The sequence below is a fragment of the Gorilla gorilla genome, chromosome 2, assembly GCF_029281585.2.
Source record: "Gorilla gorilla gorilla isolate KB3781 chromosome 2, NHGRI_mGorGor1-v2.1_pri, whole genome shotgun sequence".
NCBI classification, from domain to species: domain Eukaryota; kingdom Metazoa; phylum Chordata; class Mammalia; order Primates; family Hominidae; genus Gorilla; species Gorilla gorilla.
The window spans coordinates 40,538,166-40,552,272 of record NC_086017.1 but is presented as its reverse complement, the minus strand read 5'-3'; the positions used below and the strand labels follow the sequence as shown (position 1 = coordinate 40,552,272).

General features: G+C 42.5%; 1 protein-coding gene across 2 annotated transcripts in view; it reads right to left on the bottom strand.

Moving 5' to 3' along the window:
* The window catches only part of TGFBR2 (transforming growth factor beta receptor 2), an 87,557-nt gene that overhangs the window by 10,019 nt on the left and 63,431 nt on the right, over nucleotides 1-14,107 (bottom strand). For both annotated transcript variants that reach the window (XM_004033790.5, XM_004033791.5), the window contains 2 exons: nucleotides 11,679-12,478; nucleotides 9,858-9,999 (listed from right to left, as the gene is read on the bottom strand). In XM_004033790.5, the coding sequence (XP_004033838.1) occupies nucleotides 9,858-9,999; nucleotides 11,679-12,478 (942 nt within the window). The remainder of the gene's footprint in view (nucleotides 1-9,857; nucleotides 10,000-11,678; nucleotides 12,479-14,107) is intronic.

The window sequence follows — 14,107 nt, the reverse complement described above, 5'->3', positions numbered from 1 at the left end:
TAACATGGAGGCCAGTCCCTCCTGGAGGGCATTTCTTAATTGCTCCTCAGTTCTAAGTGTCCCTCAGAATGCCTCAGATATTTGCTTTGACTCAGCAGAAGAAGGAAGAGCGTGGCCAGAGATAGCCTGAACCCTGTGAAAGGAGGTTAGAAAGCAGAAAGCCCTCTGCCAGCCAGGTGGGTACCAATGGTCCTTCCTAGGATGAGACCTCATGTAACAGAACCCAGGCAGTCCTGGGGAACTGGACAGAGCTGGTGATTGGCAATGAGTTGATGGCCTGAGACCTCTGACACTCCAACTTTTTCCCCAAGGTTTCAGGCAGCTGGAGACTGGGATGTTTAATCCACTTTGGCAAAATCATTGGATCCAAACTGTGTATCTTATTTATTTTTCATGATGGTGCTTAAAATATTTTTATTTTGGAAAATGCATGTGATTAAACCTATGAAATGACTAAACAAATATGTATAAAGAAATGCAAATCTCTCCCCAACTCCTAACCACTGTTTCTTTCACAAAAGTGGCTTAGGTGGAATAGTGAGATTAAAAGTGATTAAAATTTTTCCCTTATTACTTGCAAATGAGCACTTCTCAATAAATTTTTTATAAAAGCCCGGATGTTTTGCCCTCAATTCATTGGGAATAAAGGCTTTGGTAAAATACAGTAGAAATGAATTACAAGAAAAATGAATCCCACTTGAGTGTTGTGGCAACATCAAACTGCTATTAAAGGTACAAAACACATCTTGGTTTCTGTCCTTATATTGCAAATCTGAAACAGAGAGTTTGAGGACCAGCACCTTCCAAAAGACCACACTTGGAGCAACAATTGCCCTAAATGCTTCTTAAGGAATGTGAGATGCATTTTGACACAGGAAAAAAGAACACAAGTTATTAAACATATTTTAAGGGTTTCAAATGAGTCAGACAAAGAATATTGAAAACGTCTTCAGAGACGGGATCCAACATCCTCATTTTACAGTTGAGAAAACTGAGGCCCAAAGAGTACACTGGATTCCAGGAAGAGCATTTAGAATTGCGCACTTTATTACTGTTACTCTGAAGAAATTTGCCTTTGCCTTTTTAGGAAGCTTTCATGCTTGCTCATCTCTGCCAAGCATTTCAGAGATTTCTCCCCTAACCAGAGCAAGTACAGCTGGGGCAGTCCCCGGTATGAACATGCCCTTCCCAAATGTGACAAGTGTGTCCCTCCCTGCCTTGATGGGGCCCTCCTCAGCATACAACCTTGAGAAGGGGAAACTTAAGGGATCTGCTGGGTGGTGGTTATTTGTAATTTCTAAGCCGGCTATGCAAAAAAACAATTACAAAGAGCAGCCCTCTCCTTAGCTGGTATTATTTACCCACATTAAACCCAAACACTTGTCCTTTCTGGGTTTAGGGAAGTAGATGTGACTGGTGGTGGAGGTGAGGTAAAGATGAGAATCTCATTTTAACTACAGGCATCAGATCAGGGCATAGTTGGCAATAGAATTAATGCAGTTCCTCTTTGCACATTTGATCAAATGATGCTTGACCTCGGGCCTCTCTCTTGTGAAGAACTGCATAGAAAGCAAGTTCAGGAGTGTGTGGGCTGAGTCCAGAGAAAATGTTACACCTGGCTAACCTATAACAAGAACCACCTTTTTAAAAAAAATTGGAATTGCCTCTAAGAAAAAAAGCGAAGGCTTAGAGAGTATGACTGAGTTTAGCACTTCAAAAGTGGAAGAGCTAACAATATGCATTGTAAGTATTATTTGTCGTTTTTGCCCTGACTCCTTTAAAAAGTAGATATGAGGACTTAGAAAAGAGATGCCAAGAGTTTGTGCCTCACTTCCTATATCCACAAAATAAGAATAGTCACATATGCCCCCCACAATTATTCAGTGTGATGCTGCAGGGCCAGCTGCACCACCACCTCCCAACCCCATTGCACTGGCTCTTCCGGTTAGGCTGGCCCAACTCCAGGAGGAACAGGCAGGAGGGCTGGGGAGTGAACCCTCCCAGCTCGGCCTGGAGCAGCCCTCCAGCAAAGACTGATGGGAATTGGAAAGATAAAACACCCAGCCTCCTTTGAGTCAGGTGGTATGACACTGAGGTGTGTGTTCTGCCCGTAGTTATACTCCAGTTGCCCATGGTGGTAACTCACTTGATAAGATATCCTTTACTGGTTTCCTTCCCTTTCCTGACTCATTTCCTCATTCTCTTACTGGCATTTCCTGCAATCTCTTCCCAAATAAACTACTAGCACTCAAATTCTTGTTCCAGGGTGGGAGGCACTCCACCCAAGACATATGCCTACACAGCAGAATTAGTTCATCAAACCAAGTCTTTGTCTCACCCTCAGACTGTTTCTGAAGCCAGACAGACGGGGCTGAACACCTCAGAATTTCCCTGAGTGCCTCAAACGGCATCTTTTCTAAGACACCTCTTTATTTCACTGCTTGAGAACGACTTTCTCTTACTTCCATCTCCCTCCAGCCACCTCTCTCTGCAGTCTTTTCACTGATGGAAGCCACCCACTACCGCCTGGCCCTCGCAGCTTCTTTTAATTTGTTTCAAAAGGCTCTTAAGAGAAAACTACGCTTGCCTGTCTCTTCCCAGTTCCGCAACCCTCAGAGGGCAGGTCTCTGGGACAGCAATTGTATTCCTCGGAAAGTCAGCATCTGGTGCACAGCTGCTGTTTTGACTGTAGTCCCAATGTAACAGGGCAGCAAAGTTGTTGATGGTTTTCCCCAAAGCAGTACCCCCGAGTTTTCATATCTGCTTTCCAGACTGTGCTCCCTTGAAATCCAGGAAAATGAAGTGTTTCAATCCTGGTCTCTCCTCAGCCCTCTCTCCAACGCCTCCTTTTTTTCTCTCTCTTTCTTCCCCCACCCCCTTCCCTTTCTTTTTGGTTCATTTGCACTTTTTTTTTTTTTTTCCATCTCACAAGGCTGCAGCAACTTGACAATACACTAAGGAGCCCTTCTTGGAGTTGTGTTGCTCCTCATTAAATACTTGTTCAGCTGGCTGCTACGTGTCAGCTTCTATTCAAAGGCCTAAATGCTAGGGATGTGGAAGTCAGTGTGCTTGTAGGCCAGTTTGGCTGGGGATGACGAGAGTATTTTGCCTGCTGTGTTCACCAAAGGGGGCCCTGAACAGGACCGCCTTCACCCGCCTTCACCCGCCTTCCACACAACACACAAACACTTGTATGAACACCAAACAGACTGAAAGCCTGGGACAGAGATTTCTTTGTAAAAGAGAAGCCATCTCCAGTTCTGTCCTTGCTGAATGGCGATTTCATGAAGCTTTTTCTCCTTTTTCGTAAAACAGTAACACACCAATCACCTCCTCCTGTCTTGTTCTTACTTCAAACAATTCTGAAAGATGTTTTCTTTTTTTTTCTTTTGTATTCTTTCAGAGGATTAAAATGTCTGAAATGACAGCCTCTTTCATTATCTGTCCCCCAAGTCTATTTTTCTTTCTAAAATCATCCCACCCACCCCACCCAACTCCAACATTATATTACATAATCTCTTTGTTCATTACCTGTCCCTAAAATACTGGCTCTTCACTAGACTTCCTGTCTCTCAAAGAAAGACACTGCTTTTTAAACTGCTGTATCCCTGGCATTTTAAACAATGCCTGTGACACAATAGGTACTCAATAAATACTTTTTGAGTGAATGAATGAATAAATATATCTTTAGGGAAATAAAGATAAAAACAGTTATCTCAAATTTTAAGGTATCAGTACTGTGACATGCTACACAAATTAACAGCCTTGGATTCTGTTAACAGGGATTCACCCAGAGAAGTGAGGCCATCACTGAATGTTCCTCAAACGTGATTGTCTCCTCAGCTTCTGCTGGAAGGCTTCATATCAACTGCCAGGATGCACAGAGTAGCTCTGACTATCCTATCCATACTGATCATAGGAATCATAGCTACTATTTTTCTGTGGGGGCGGGGGGGATGGAGTCTCGCTCTGTCGCCCAGGCTAGAGTGCAGTGGCGTGATCTCAGCTCACTGCAACCTCCGCCTCCCGGGTTCAAGCAATTCTCTGCCTCAGCCTCTTGAGTAGCTGCGATTACAGGCACCCGCCACCATGCCTGGCTAATATTTTAATTTTTAGTAGAGATGGCATTTCACCATCTTGGCCAGGCTGGTCTTAAACTCCTGACCTCATGATCTGCCTTCCTCAGCATCCCAAAGTGCTGGGATTACAGGCATGAGCCACTGTACCTGGCCATAGCTACTATTTTAAATACGTTCTCCATTGGCCAGGCTAGCAGTATACCAGGAATACTAAGGCCTGTGAGCTACAGAGTCAGACAACAGGGCTTTGATTCCTGGCTCCACAACTTTCGCACTTCCTGAGCCCTCAGTTCTCTTATTGTAAAATGGGATTAATAACAGTACACGCCTCAAAGAGTTTTGGTAGATTAAATGGGTTGATGTGTGGAGCAAGTGCTCAAGAAGTGGTAATTATTCCTTTATGGCTTTCTTTATCTGGACCAAATGTACTTTCAATAAGAAGCCTTTCTCTCTGACCACTCTCTTCACCTAACTGCAACACATCTCCCAAGGCCCCTGGTGGAATTTTGTGCGAAATGAAGCTGTACCACCTGGCTTTTGAAGAGCTCTATTATCATCTGTTTATGTTTTCTCACCTGATAAAAGTGAGGCTTCTCCAGTGTAGTGCTGTTCTTTCTCTGTTTTCCCTGTGCTCCCTTGCATTCAGGGGAGACTGACTGATAAAGAAGTAACTCAGAAGGACGTCCCAGAGTCTTCCTCTTCCTTTAAGAGCTGACCTAAGTCTCATTCCCTGACCATAACACTGCACTCCCTGTAGCCAACCTGGGCATTCAGTCCTTTGAGCTCACTGCCTTCCCTTCCTAAGCATTTATCACAACTGAACCACACTTGCCTGTTAAAAGCAGACTAGTTAAGTGTTCCAGTGCCAGTAAATAGCATGAGACAAAGCCTGGAGGTAAGACCTAAAAGACATTCATCATGATGAAGTGATGAACACAGAATGAGAATGTGGCGTGGAGGTGAGCTTGGAGCCTTAATATCCATGTTTATGAGTCACTTAAAGGCAGGCTAGGTGGGACTTCACAGTTTTCTGTGAAATCTTCTGTCCCTAATCCTTGTATCCTACTTCATTCAGTTAGACCTTCTGCTGCTTAGAACATTTTTCTTCAAGTAGTGAGTACTGTAATGTTAACATCCAAGAAAGTAAAACAAATAGTCACCTCTGCAATAGCTCATTAACAATTGGGAACAGAGAGGTTAATGTTCCATAGCTTAAAAAAGTATCAATATAACTGGGGACTCTCTCAGTAGAGGATGGGGTGCTATATCCATATTACCAATGGCAGTCATCCTGAGAAATCCAAGCAGCCACACTTACTCTCCTTCAATGGGTAGATCCACTATACTTGTCATGTAGATTAGCTGTTTTCACTGGAGACTTGGATCCCACCATCCTTCTGCACACAGTTGAGATGGACCATACCTCTTTTTTTTTTTTTTTTTTTGAGACGGAGTCTGGCTCTGTCACCCAGGCTGGAGTACAGTGGCATGATCTCGGCTCACTGCAAACTCTGCCTCCCGGGTTCACGCCATTCTCTGGCCTCAGCCTCCTGAGTAGCTGGGACTACAGGCACCCGCCGCCACGCCCGGCTAATTTTTTGTATTTTTAGTAGAGATGGGGTTTCACCGTGTTAGCCAGGATGGTCTCGATCTCCTGACCTCATGATCCACCCACCTCGGCTTCCCAAAGTGTTGGGATTACAGGCGTGAGCCACCGCGCCCGGCAGGACCATACCTCTTGAGTAGGCTTCTCTGCAGGTGCTTGGTAGCTGGCTCGATGGGTCAGATTATAAGCCTTTCATGTCACAGAAGTGGCCCTGATCCATGATCCCACAAGCACACAGACTCAGAGCCTACAGAGAAGATGACTCTGGAGATCTGGTTCCCTTTACTGTCCATCTATGATTCATCATACAAAGGTAAGCACATTCCACATTTCCTTTTTTGAAATAAGACTGCTGATTTTAAAAAAAATGGTAATTACATCTGCTGTACTGCAAACTGCAGAAGTTCAAGCTTAAAGAAAGACCTTTTACATCCTTCCCTCTTCCTTATACCTTAAAATTAAAGTCTAACATCAAACAGGGGGATTCATTATTTAATTTGTAAGATAAGAAACATATCTGCATGTGTAAGTTTTTTAAAAAGAAGGGAGAGGAAACAAACAACTGTTTCCTGTAGACTACAAGCTTCTTGAGGTCAAAACCTGTCCTTCCATCTGTGTTTCTACAAAAGCTACAGCAGGGACAACATCAAGATGAATGCAGTTGGAGGGAATCCATCTGTCTTCAGGCTTCGTGTACTTTCCAAAGGACCTTTTGAATGTAAAAGAAAAGCCTCTGAAACTAAGACTAGGCTGAAAATCTGTCTTTAAGGTTTTTGAGACATGCCAAAAAGAAACAAACAAAAACCACTAATGCTTTTAAAAGAAGAAGTCAAGGTGGGAGAAGGAGCTTACTACGTGAGTTCACACACTTAATCAAGTGAACGGCTTTGTGTCAGGTCGAACATGAGGATGGATAAATAACCTTGGTGTCTGCAGCCCGAGCAAAGATGGGACAAATAGGACTGTGGGCTTAAGATCAAACGAAATGAGAACTGGGATGGCCTCCTTCCGGTTCCCCAGGGCTGTCTCTTCTTATCCTAAGGTTATAAAAGGTTTTTCGAGACTAGCTGAATAAACCAGATCCTGTTCCTTCCTTGGGAAAACTTGTTTATATTCTAACTGTTTTTAGACCTTGTAAAATTTGGTGAACTCCTTCCTCATTAGCTTAAATTCTTCCACACTCAGCAAATATCAACAGGCAAGGGTTTTAGTCAGTGATAACAATGAAAGCTGGGAGCTCACCTAGGGCCTTAATAAGCTGGCTGCACTGACAGAGGGAAAGACAGAGACACAATCTCCAGCTCATGTTTATAGAATAACAGGGTTGAAAGGATAGGGAATGATACTGAAATCTAGGTAAATTTATTCTGACAGTGACAACAGCATTGTCTCTGATACAACTCATACCCGGCTAAAGATTCATTTTGGAACTGTCAAAGCTTTCAAGCAGAAAATTATTCTCAGTGGCTGAAACTTGGTTAAACAAATTTCACTGTGCAAGGAAAAACAAAGTTAACTTTTGGAAGTGTTTTGGGGGAAGAAATCTCAGTCAAGAAACTAGATAATAATAACTATGTCAGCTAGATAGGAAGTGCCATCCCCATGTGGGAGTCTCAGGAAAACATGTGAGGTTCAGCAGGGTGCAGGATGGGAGGGGGTGACCCGGACCCACGCTGGAGAATTGGCTATGCATATTCTGAACAGGATGAAGAATCAGAGCCAGCAGTGGTGCCAATTGAATCTGCCTTGGGCAAAATGTTGGGTAGTTTGGACCAGTGACCCAAGCTGTGGCAACCTGAGCAACAAAATAAATAATGACAATACTGGATACTCATATAATAAAACAAATATCCAAAATCCCCTGCTGATATAAATACATAATCAGTAAACAAAGAACAGGGGATGGTGACAGAAGAGACAGATCTTTTTTAAAGTAGAATGCATAGTAATAAATATAGAAGGAACAAGAAAAACAGAAAATCTTCCTTAAATAAACATTATAGTAATAATTGTTATAGGCAGGAATTAGTCATAGATCGTCAAATTAGTGGGTAAATGACGAATAAGAAAGTTCTAGTACCTTTGCTAAACAGGTATTTAGTATCTTTAGAAACAGGTCAAAGGCATGTATTACTTACAAATGGACAAACAGCAGCAGGTCCCACTTTAACCAAAGGACCAAATTCAACATTAATAACCAGACACATGGACATCTTATTCCCCCTGATATGACGCACTGAAGATAGGCACACTATCATTTCTGTGGTAATTTTGCCCAAAATATGTAATCTCAATCTAATCATGAGAAAACATTAGTGAAACCCAAAGTGAGAGACCGTCTAAATAACTGTTTTAAACTTTTTACAAGTGTCAACGTCATAAAAGACAAAAATCGACTGAGTATTTTTGTCACAAGGTCAAGGAGACTAAGGAGGCATGCACATTAGATCAATGCGGGATCCTAGACTGGATCCTGTTTCAGAAAAGAACATTACTGAGGACTTGGAAGTACAAATACGTATATGGATTAATTAAGAACACTGAATCCAGGTTAATTTGCTGTTTTTGATAGCCATACTATGGTTTAGGTTAGATATTAACAACAGGCAAAGTTGAGTTAAGAGTATATAGAAACTCCACTATTTTTACAACTATTTTCTAAGTCTAAAATTATCACAAAACAAAAAGTTAAACACGGAATGGAGGCTGGGTGCAGTGGCTCACGCCTGTAATCCCAGCACTTTGGGAGGCCGAGGTGGGCAGATCATGAGGTCAAGAGTTCGATACCAGCCTGATCAACATGGTGTAACCCTGTCTCTACTAAAAATACAAATATTAGCTGAGCGTGGTGGTGCATGTCTGTAATCTCAGCTACTCAAGAGGCTCAGCTAGGAGAATTGCTTGAACCCGGGAGGCAGAGGTTGCAGTCAGCCGAGATTGCGCCGTTGCAGTCAGCCGAGATTGCGCCTTTGCACTCCAGCCTGGGTGACAGAGCGAGACTGTCTCAAAAAAAAAAAAGGAGTGGAGTTAGTTTGGCTTCATTTGGCAGCCAACCAGGATGAACTTGGGTGCACAGATTTCTCAGGTGAGACCTAAGACCCTGTCTCACCTAAGAAATAAAGAAGGACATGAATAGAAACACATAGTGGACAGGAGACAGCGAAAGGCAGTTCTAGTTCAATGAGAACTTGCGCTGGGCTGCTTTCATTGGACAAGCATGCCAGAATTCTATTGCTTTATGTGTCATGCATCTGCCCTCCAAGGTACTGAGAAGAGAGTCAGGAAAGGGTATAGTAATGTAGACCTCAACTGTTCTTGCCTTCTGGAGAACAAGGGACAATACTTCCTAGAACAATAGCCTCACCCTGGCACCCCAGATGTTTGTTGCCCTTTCTATCTACAGTCTCATGGTCAATAGTAACAACAGCCTCTAACAGTGAAAAGGACTCAGCATACAACTGCAGAGAAGACATAGCAGAGGGCACCTGGGGGACTATGACAGTGTGTTCAGGGAAAAATGATCCTAAAAGAAAAAAAAAAAAAAACAGTAGGTGGCTGAACTTGGGGATAAAAAGAGCAAGCCAGCTTTTCAGGAGAAAAGTAGGTCTCCTAACCAGTCTTGCAGGCTTAAGCAGTAAGAAGACGGCCTTCCTCAATAACCTCTTCACTAGAATTTTCATAACCTAAACAAATATCTCAAACAATGATTTTTTTTTTGCCCAATAAAAGAATGTCATGTCCATAAAAGTAAATTTTGAATCAAATCTTTTTCCCAGACATAATTCTGAAAAACCTTAAAACACAAGGTAAAAGAAATCAGATGCTTATCTGAATATTATCCACATGATCATTAGAGATAATTCTTATACATTTATTAGTATTCGTCTCTTGCCAGATATTTAAATAACCGTGAAGAGATGTGTCAAGAGAAGAGTAATTATACAAAGCTTTATAAAAGGAGATACAAAGCTTTATGCTCCAAATGTGGCTTTCAGTTTAAAAACCTAGGCTGTTTAGCATAACCCCAAATAGTTCTGGGATGGTTGTATCATATCAGATCTCAACTAGCTCTAATAACTGCTTTGTAACCCCTGGAATAATGCTCGAAGCAACACATGATCTTATTTTGAAGACAAGTTTACCACTACACAATGATGCTGGTCCACACCTACCTCCCACTGCATTACAACGAGATGTCATTTCCCAGAGCACCAGAGCCATGGAGTAGACATCGGTCTGCTTGAAGGACTCAACATTCTCCAAATTCATCCTGGATTCTAGGACTTCTGGAGCCATGTATCTTGCAGTTCCCACCTATAGCAAAAACAGACAGTGAGGCCCATCATTTAATTCCAGCTGCCTTTTTATTTTCACAATATAGCTGATGGTGGCCCCTGACACGTGCAGAGGATTTTTTTTAAAAATCAAAGTGCTGTTTTAAAGAATGAGAAATGCACAGAAAGGTACAGATAGATGGTTATTTTTTAAAATAGATGTTCTCTCCCTGAAAACCCTCTAAAGACTATAAACAAAGCATGCCAAAATAAGGAAGTGCCAAACCCCAGAACTGCCTTATCTAACCCCATGACTTATGTCATCACATTTTTCAATAACATCCTTACAGATAACCTGAGAGACAATATTTGTGATATTTTAAATGTTTATTTTTGCTTTCCAAAATTGAATTTTTTTTTATTCCTGAAACTCCAAGACTTATGGTAAAAATAATAATTGCTATCAGTTTTGATCACTTCAGGACTGAGTCTTAATCTTTGTTTATCCCATGGCACATTCCAGTGTGCAAAGGATATAATACAATTGCATAACATCTCTACTAAATTAAATTGTATAAAAGCATTTTCACAGTAAAAGACCACATCTGGATCACTTTATAATTTTAACTTGTGGGCCATGTAGTTTTATTTTGACTTTTAGGCCTGTGCTAATCTCTATGACTGATATTATGCAAACGTCGGATCCATATGAAAAAGGAAAAAAATATTCCAGAGAATGGCTCACTTAAATATTTAGTGTTGTAGTATGTATAAACTGACTAAATAACAATAAAGTCCTACCTTCCCAAGGATCTAGGGAAGCCAAGTGAGTTGATATTATCATTCCAAGGAATGTTTCTTATTGGCATGTAGTAGAGAATTTTTTCTTCTCAAGAGGTCATTGCATGGCTCATTACTCTGGCACATTAGTCTGTCCATATTTCGATGTTTACCTCAACACTGCGTGCGCTGCCATGGACACAGGGCTGACTGAGCAGTAACCGAATGCTTCAAAGTATGTCCTGCCACCTGGCTAAAGAAGACAGTGCTGCTCTCCACGGACTCCACTGTGTGAAAACACTGGGCTCATCATTTATAAGGGATGTTGTGGTGATTTCCAATCACCTTCCAATAGTTTCTTAGCCAAAAACATTTCCATTTTAATCTGTGAGAGTGCTTCAAGAGTGGAAGTGCTCACTCAGTCGACAAGTACTTATTTTACTTTCAATGTTCAAGGCATTGTGCTAGATATCTTGGGTGGCCATGTGGATGTAGATTTGGACTTCAGGGAGATTGCCTTCCACGATGCTTTTAATACAGAGAATAATACAAAGAAACCAACACAACTACAGCTAGTATAGAGCATAAAGGACTGAGTACAACCATAAAAAAAGGGAAAAAACAGAGGTAAAGTACTAACAGTGCTTGAAACAAAGAAAAAACATTTGCTGGAAGAGAAACGAGGATTGATCCAGGAGGAAAAAATGTGCTGAACTGGGAAGGATTTGAAGATAGGAGGAGAAATGCTGTCCATTAGCAAAAATGCTCAGGCAGGACAGAGCAGAGTATGCTCAAGGCAGACTCCATACTTTGGCTAGATTCCCTAGACCGGTGTCCAGAGTACAGGGCTGTTTGAGATAAGAGCCAGGAGATATGGATCAAGAGGTAGGGTGAGGCCAGGCTCAAGGTAAAGGGGATCTAGCACTAGCTCTAACTTACCTGCCCACTGTTAGCCAAGTCATCCACAGACAGAGTAGGGTCCAGACGCAGGGAAAGCCCAAAGTCACACAGGCAGCAGGTTAGGTCGTTCTTCACGAGGATATTGGAGCTCTTGAGGTCCCTGTGCACGATGGGCATCTTGGGCCTCCCACATGGAGTGTGATCACTGTGGAGGTGAGCAATCCCCCGGGCGAGGGAGCTGCCCAGCTTGCGCAGGTCCTCCCAGCTGATGACATGCCGCGTCAGGTACTCCTGTAGGTTGCCCTTGGCGTGGAAGGCGGTGATCAGCCAGTACTGTTTCCCCAACTCCGTCTTCCGCTCCTCAGCCGTCAGGAACTGGAGTATGTTCTCATGCTTCAGATTGATGTCTGAGAAGATGTCCTTCTCTGTCTTCCAAGAGGCATACTCCTCATAGGGAAAGATCTTGACTGCCACTGTCTCAAACTGCTCTGAAGTGTTCTGCTTCAGCTTGGCCTTATAGACCTCAGCAAAGCGACCTTTCCCCACCAGGGTGTCCAGCTCAATGGGCAGCAGCTCTGTGTTGTGGTTGATGTTGTTGGCGCACGTGGAGCTGATGTCAGAGCGGTCATCTTCCAGGATGATGGCACAGTGCTCGCTGAACTCCATGAGCTTCCGCGTCTTGCCGGTTTCCCAGGTTGAACTCAGCTTCTGCTGCCGGTTAACGCGGTAGCAGTAGAAGATGATGATGACAGATATGGCAACTCCCAGTGGTGGCAGGAGGCTGATGCCTGTCACTTGAAATATGACTAGCAACAAGTCAGGATTGCTGGTGTTATATTCTGATGGGGAAACAAAACAAGGAGAGAAGGAGTTGGATGTGGTAGGTAAGTACTGTCAGGAAGTGGGTTCATGCCTGAGCATCTAGAGATTTTAGCATCTGCATAGTTTTTGTAGATACGATATTGTTAATTTTTATTTCAGGCATGCAAGTGCATGCTCGTTCAGTCTTCCCTGCCTCTGGTCATCTGTTCGTCATCTCCTACTCTTCCTTCAAACTTCAGCTTAAATGTCACTCCTTAAGAGAGGCCTAGAAAAACTTGGAAAACTGTCTTATTTTATACATTTTCATAGCACTTTATACTTTTCCTAGGTAACAATTCAGTACAACTTAAACTAAATGAACTATGACTCTACCTCTTGATTTCACATGTCTTTCCCTACTCTTGCCATCCCCCACGGACAGGGAACTCCATGCTGGAAGGGACCATGTCTTCTTCACTACTGTAAACTGCACTTAGCACACAGCAGGTCCTCAATATTGCCAAATAAAAAGACAAACCATTTACTGAGTGTTATCTAAGCTTAGGACATTGGGAACATGGAAAAAAATGACACAGCTTCTGCCTTCAAAAAATCTTCATGTATGATATCTGGTAAAAACACAGAGCGTGCCACAGTTTGCACCAAAATCTTTGCTCTTTTTCAAACTCCAACTTGTTCTGCTCTGATCAGCATTCAGGCTACCCTGGGCCCATGGGTGACAGGGAGAGGAGTCCATGGAAAGGATCTCTTTGGACAGTTATCTTACATCCACCCAACATTCCTCTTTTCAGTGTGCATACGAATTGTAGTTTCATGGAACTGAAATATTTAATAGCAACAATGGAAACATTGCCGCAAAGGTAAAACAAGTTAAAAATGGAAATGCTGCAGTTTTATGACTTGGAATTCTGAAGCAGGCCCCTGTGGGCTGACAAGGAGAGTCCTTAGCACCAGATATCTAACTATAATATCTTGTGCCTCAAACTTTGTTTCATGTGCTGGCCTTGTTGGCTCCGGTGAAATAGTTTTCCTTTTTGGAAGAAGGACATGAATAGAAACAGACAGTGGACAGGAGAGAGCAAAAGGCAGCTCTAGTTCACTGGGAGCTTGTGCTGGGCTGCTTTCATTGGGCAAACATGCAGAATTCTATTGCTTTATGTGTCATCCATCTGCCCTCCAAAGTACCCATTAATGAGCAGGCCTCATGCTCAGATCCTAGAATCATTCATTAAATATATCACTACTGAGTGTCTATGATGGGCATGGCACTGCCCTCAGAGAGTACCCAGTAGAGGACTTACGGAATATATACAAGTAAGCAATATATGGCATCTGGGATAGGGGCTAAATGTACAATGTAATCTATATATTAGTGGAATGTGGAAAAGCTTAGAGAAACATGGAAGGCACAGTAGCAAAAAACTGCCTTTAAGTTGGTCTCTGAAGAATGGGAAAAGTCAGTGACGAGTGGAAAGAGTGCTATGTTAAGGAGAAAGAAAATATGATCTACTTAAGGAAGAGCAATTATCCCATACCGACCACTCTGCACATGGGGAATAGAAAGGCAAAAAATGGGTAGGTGGTATGGAAAGAAACTCCATGTCAGAAAAGGATCTTTTGATTATTCATTTGTCAGTTTTCACCTA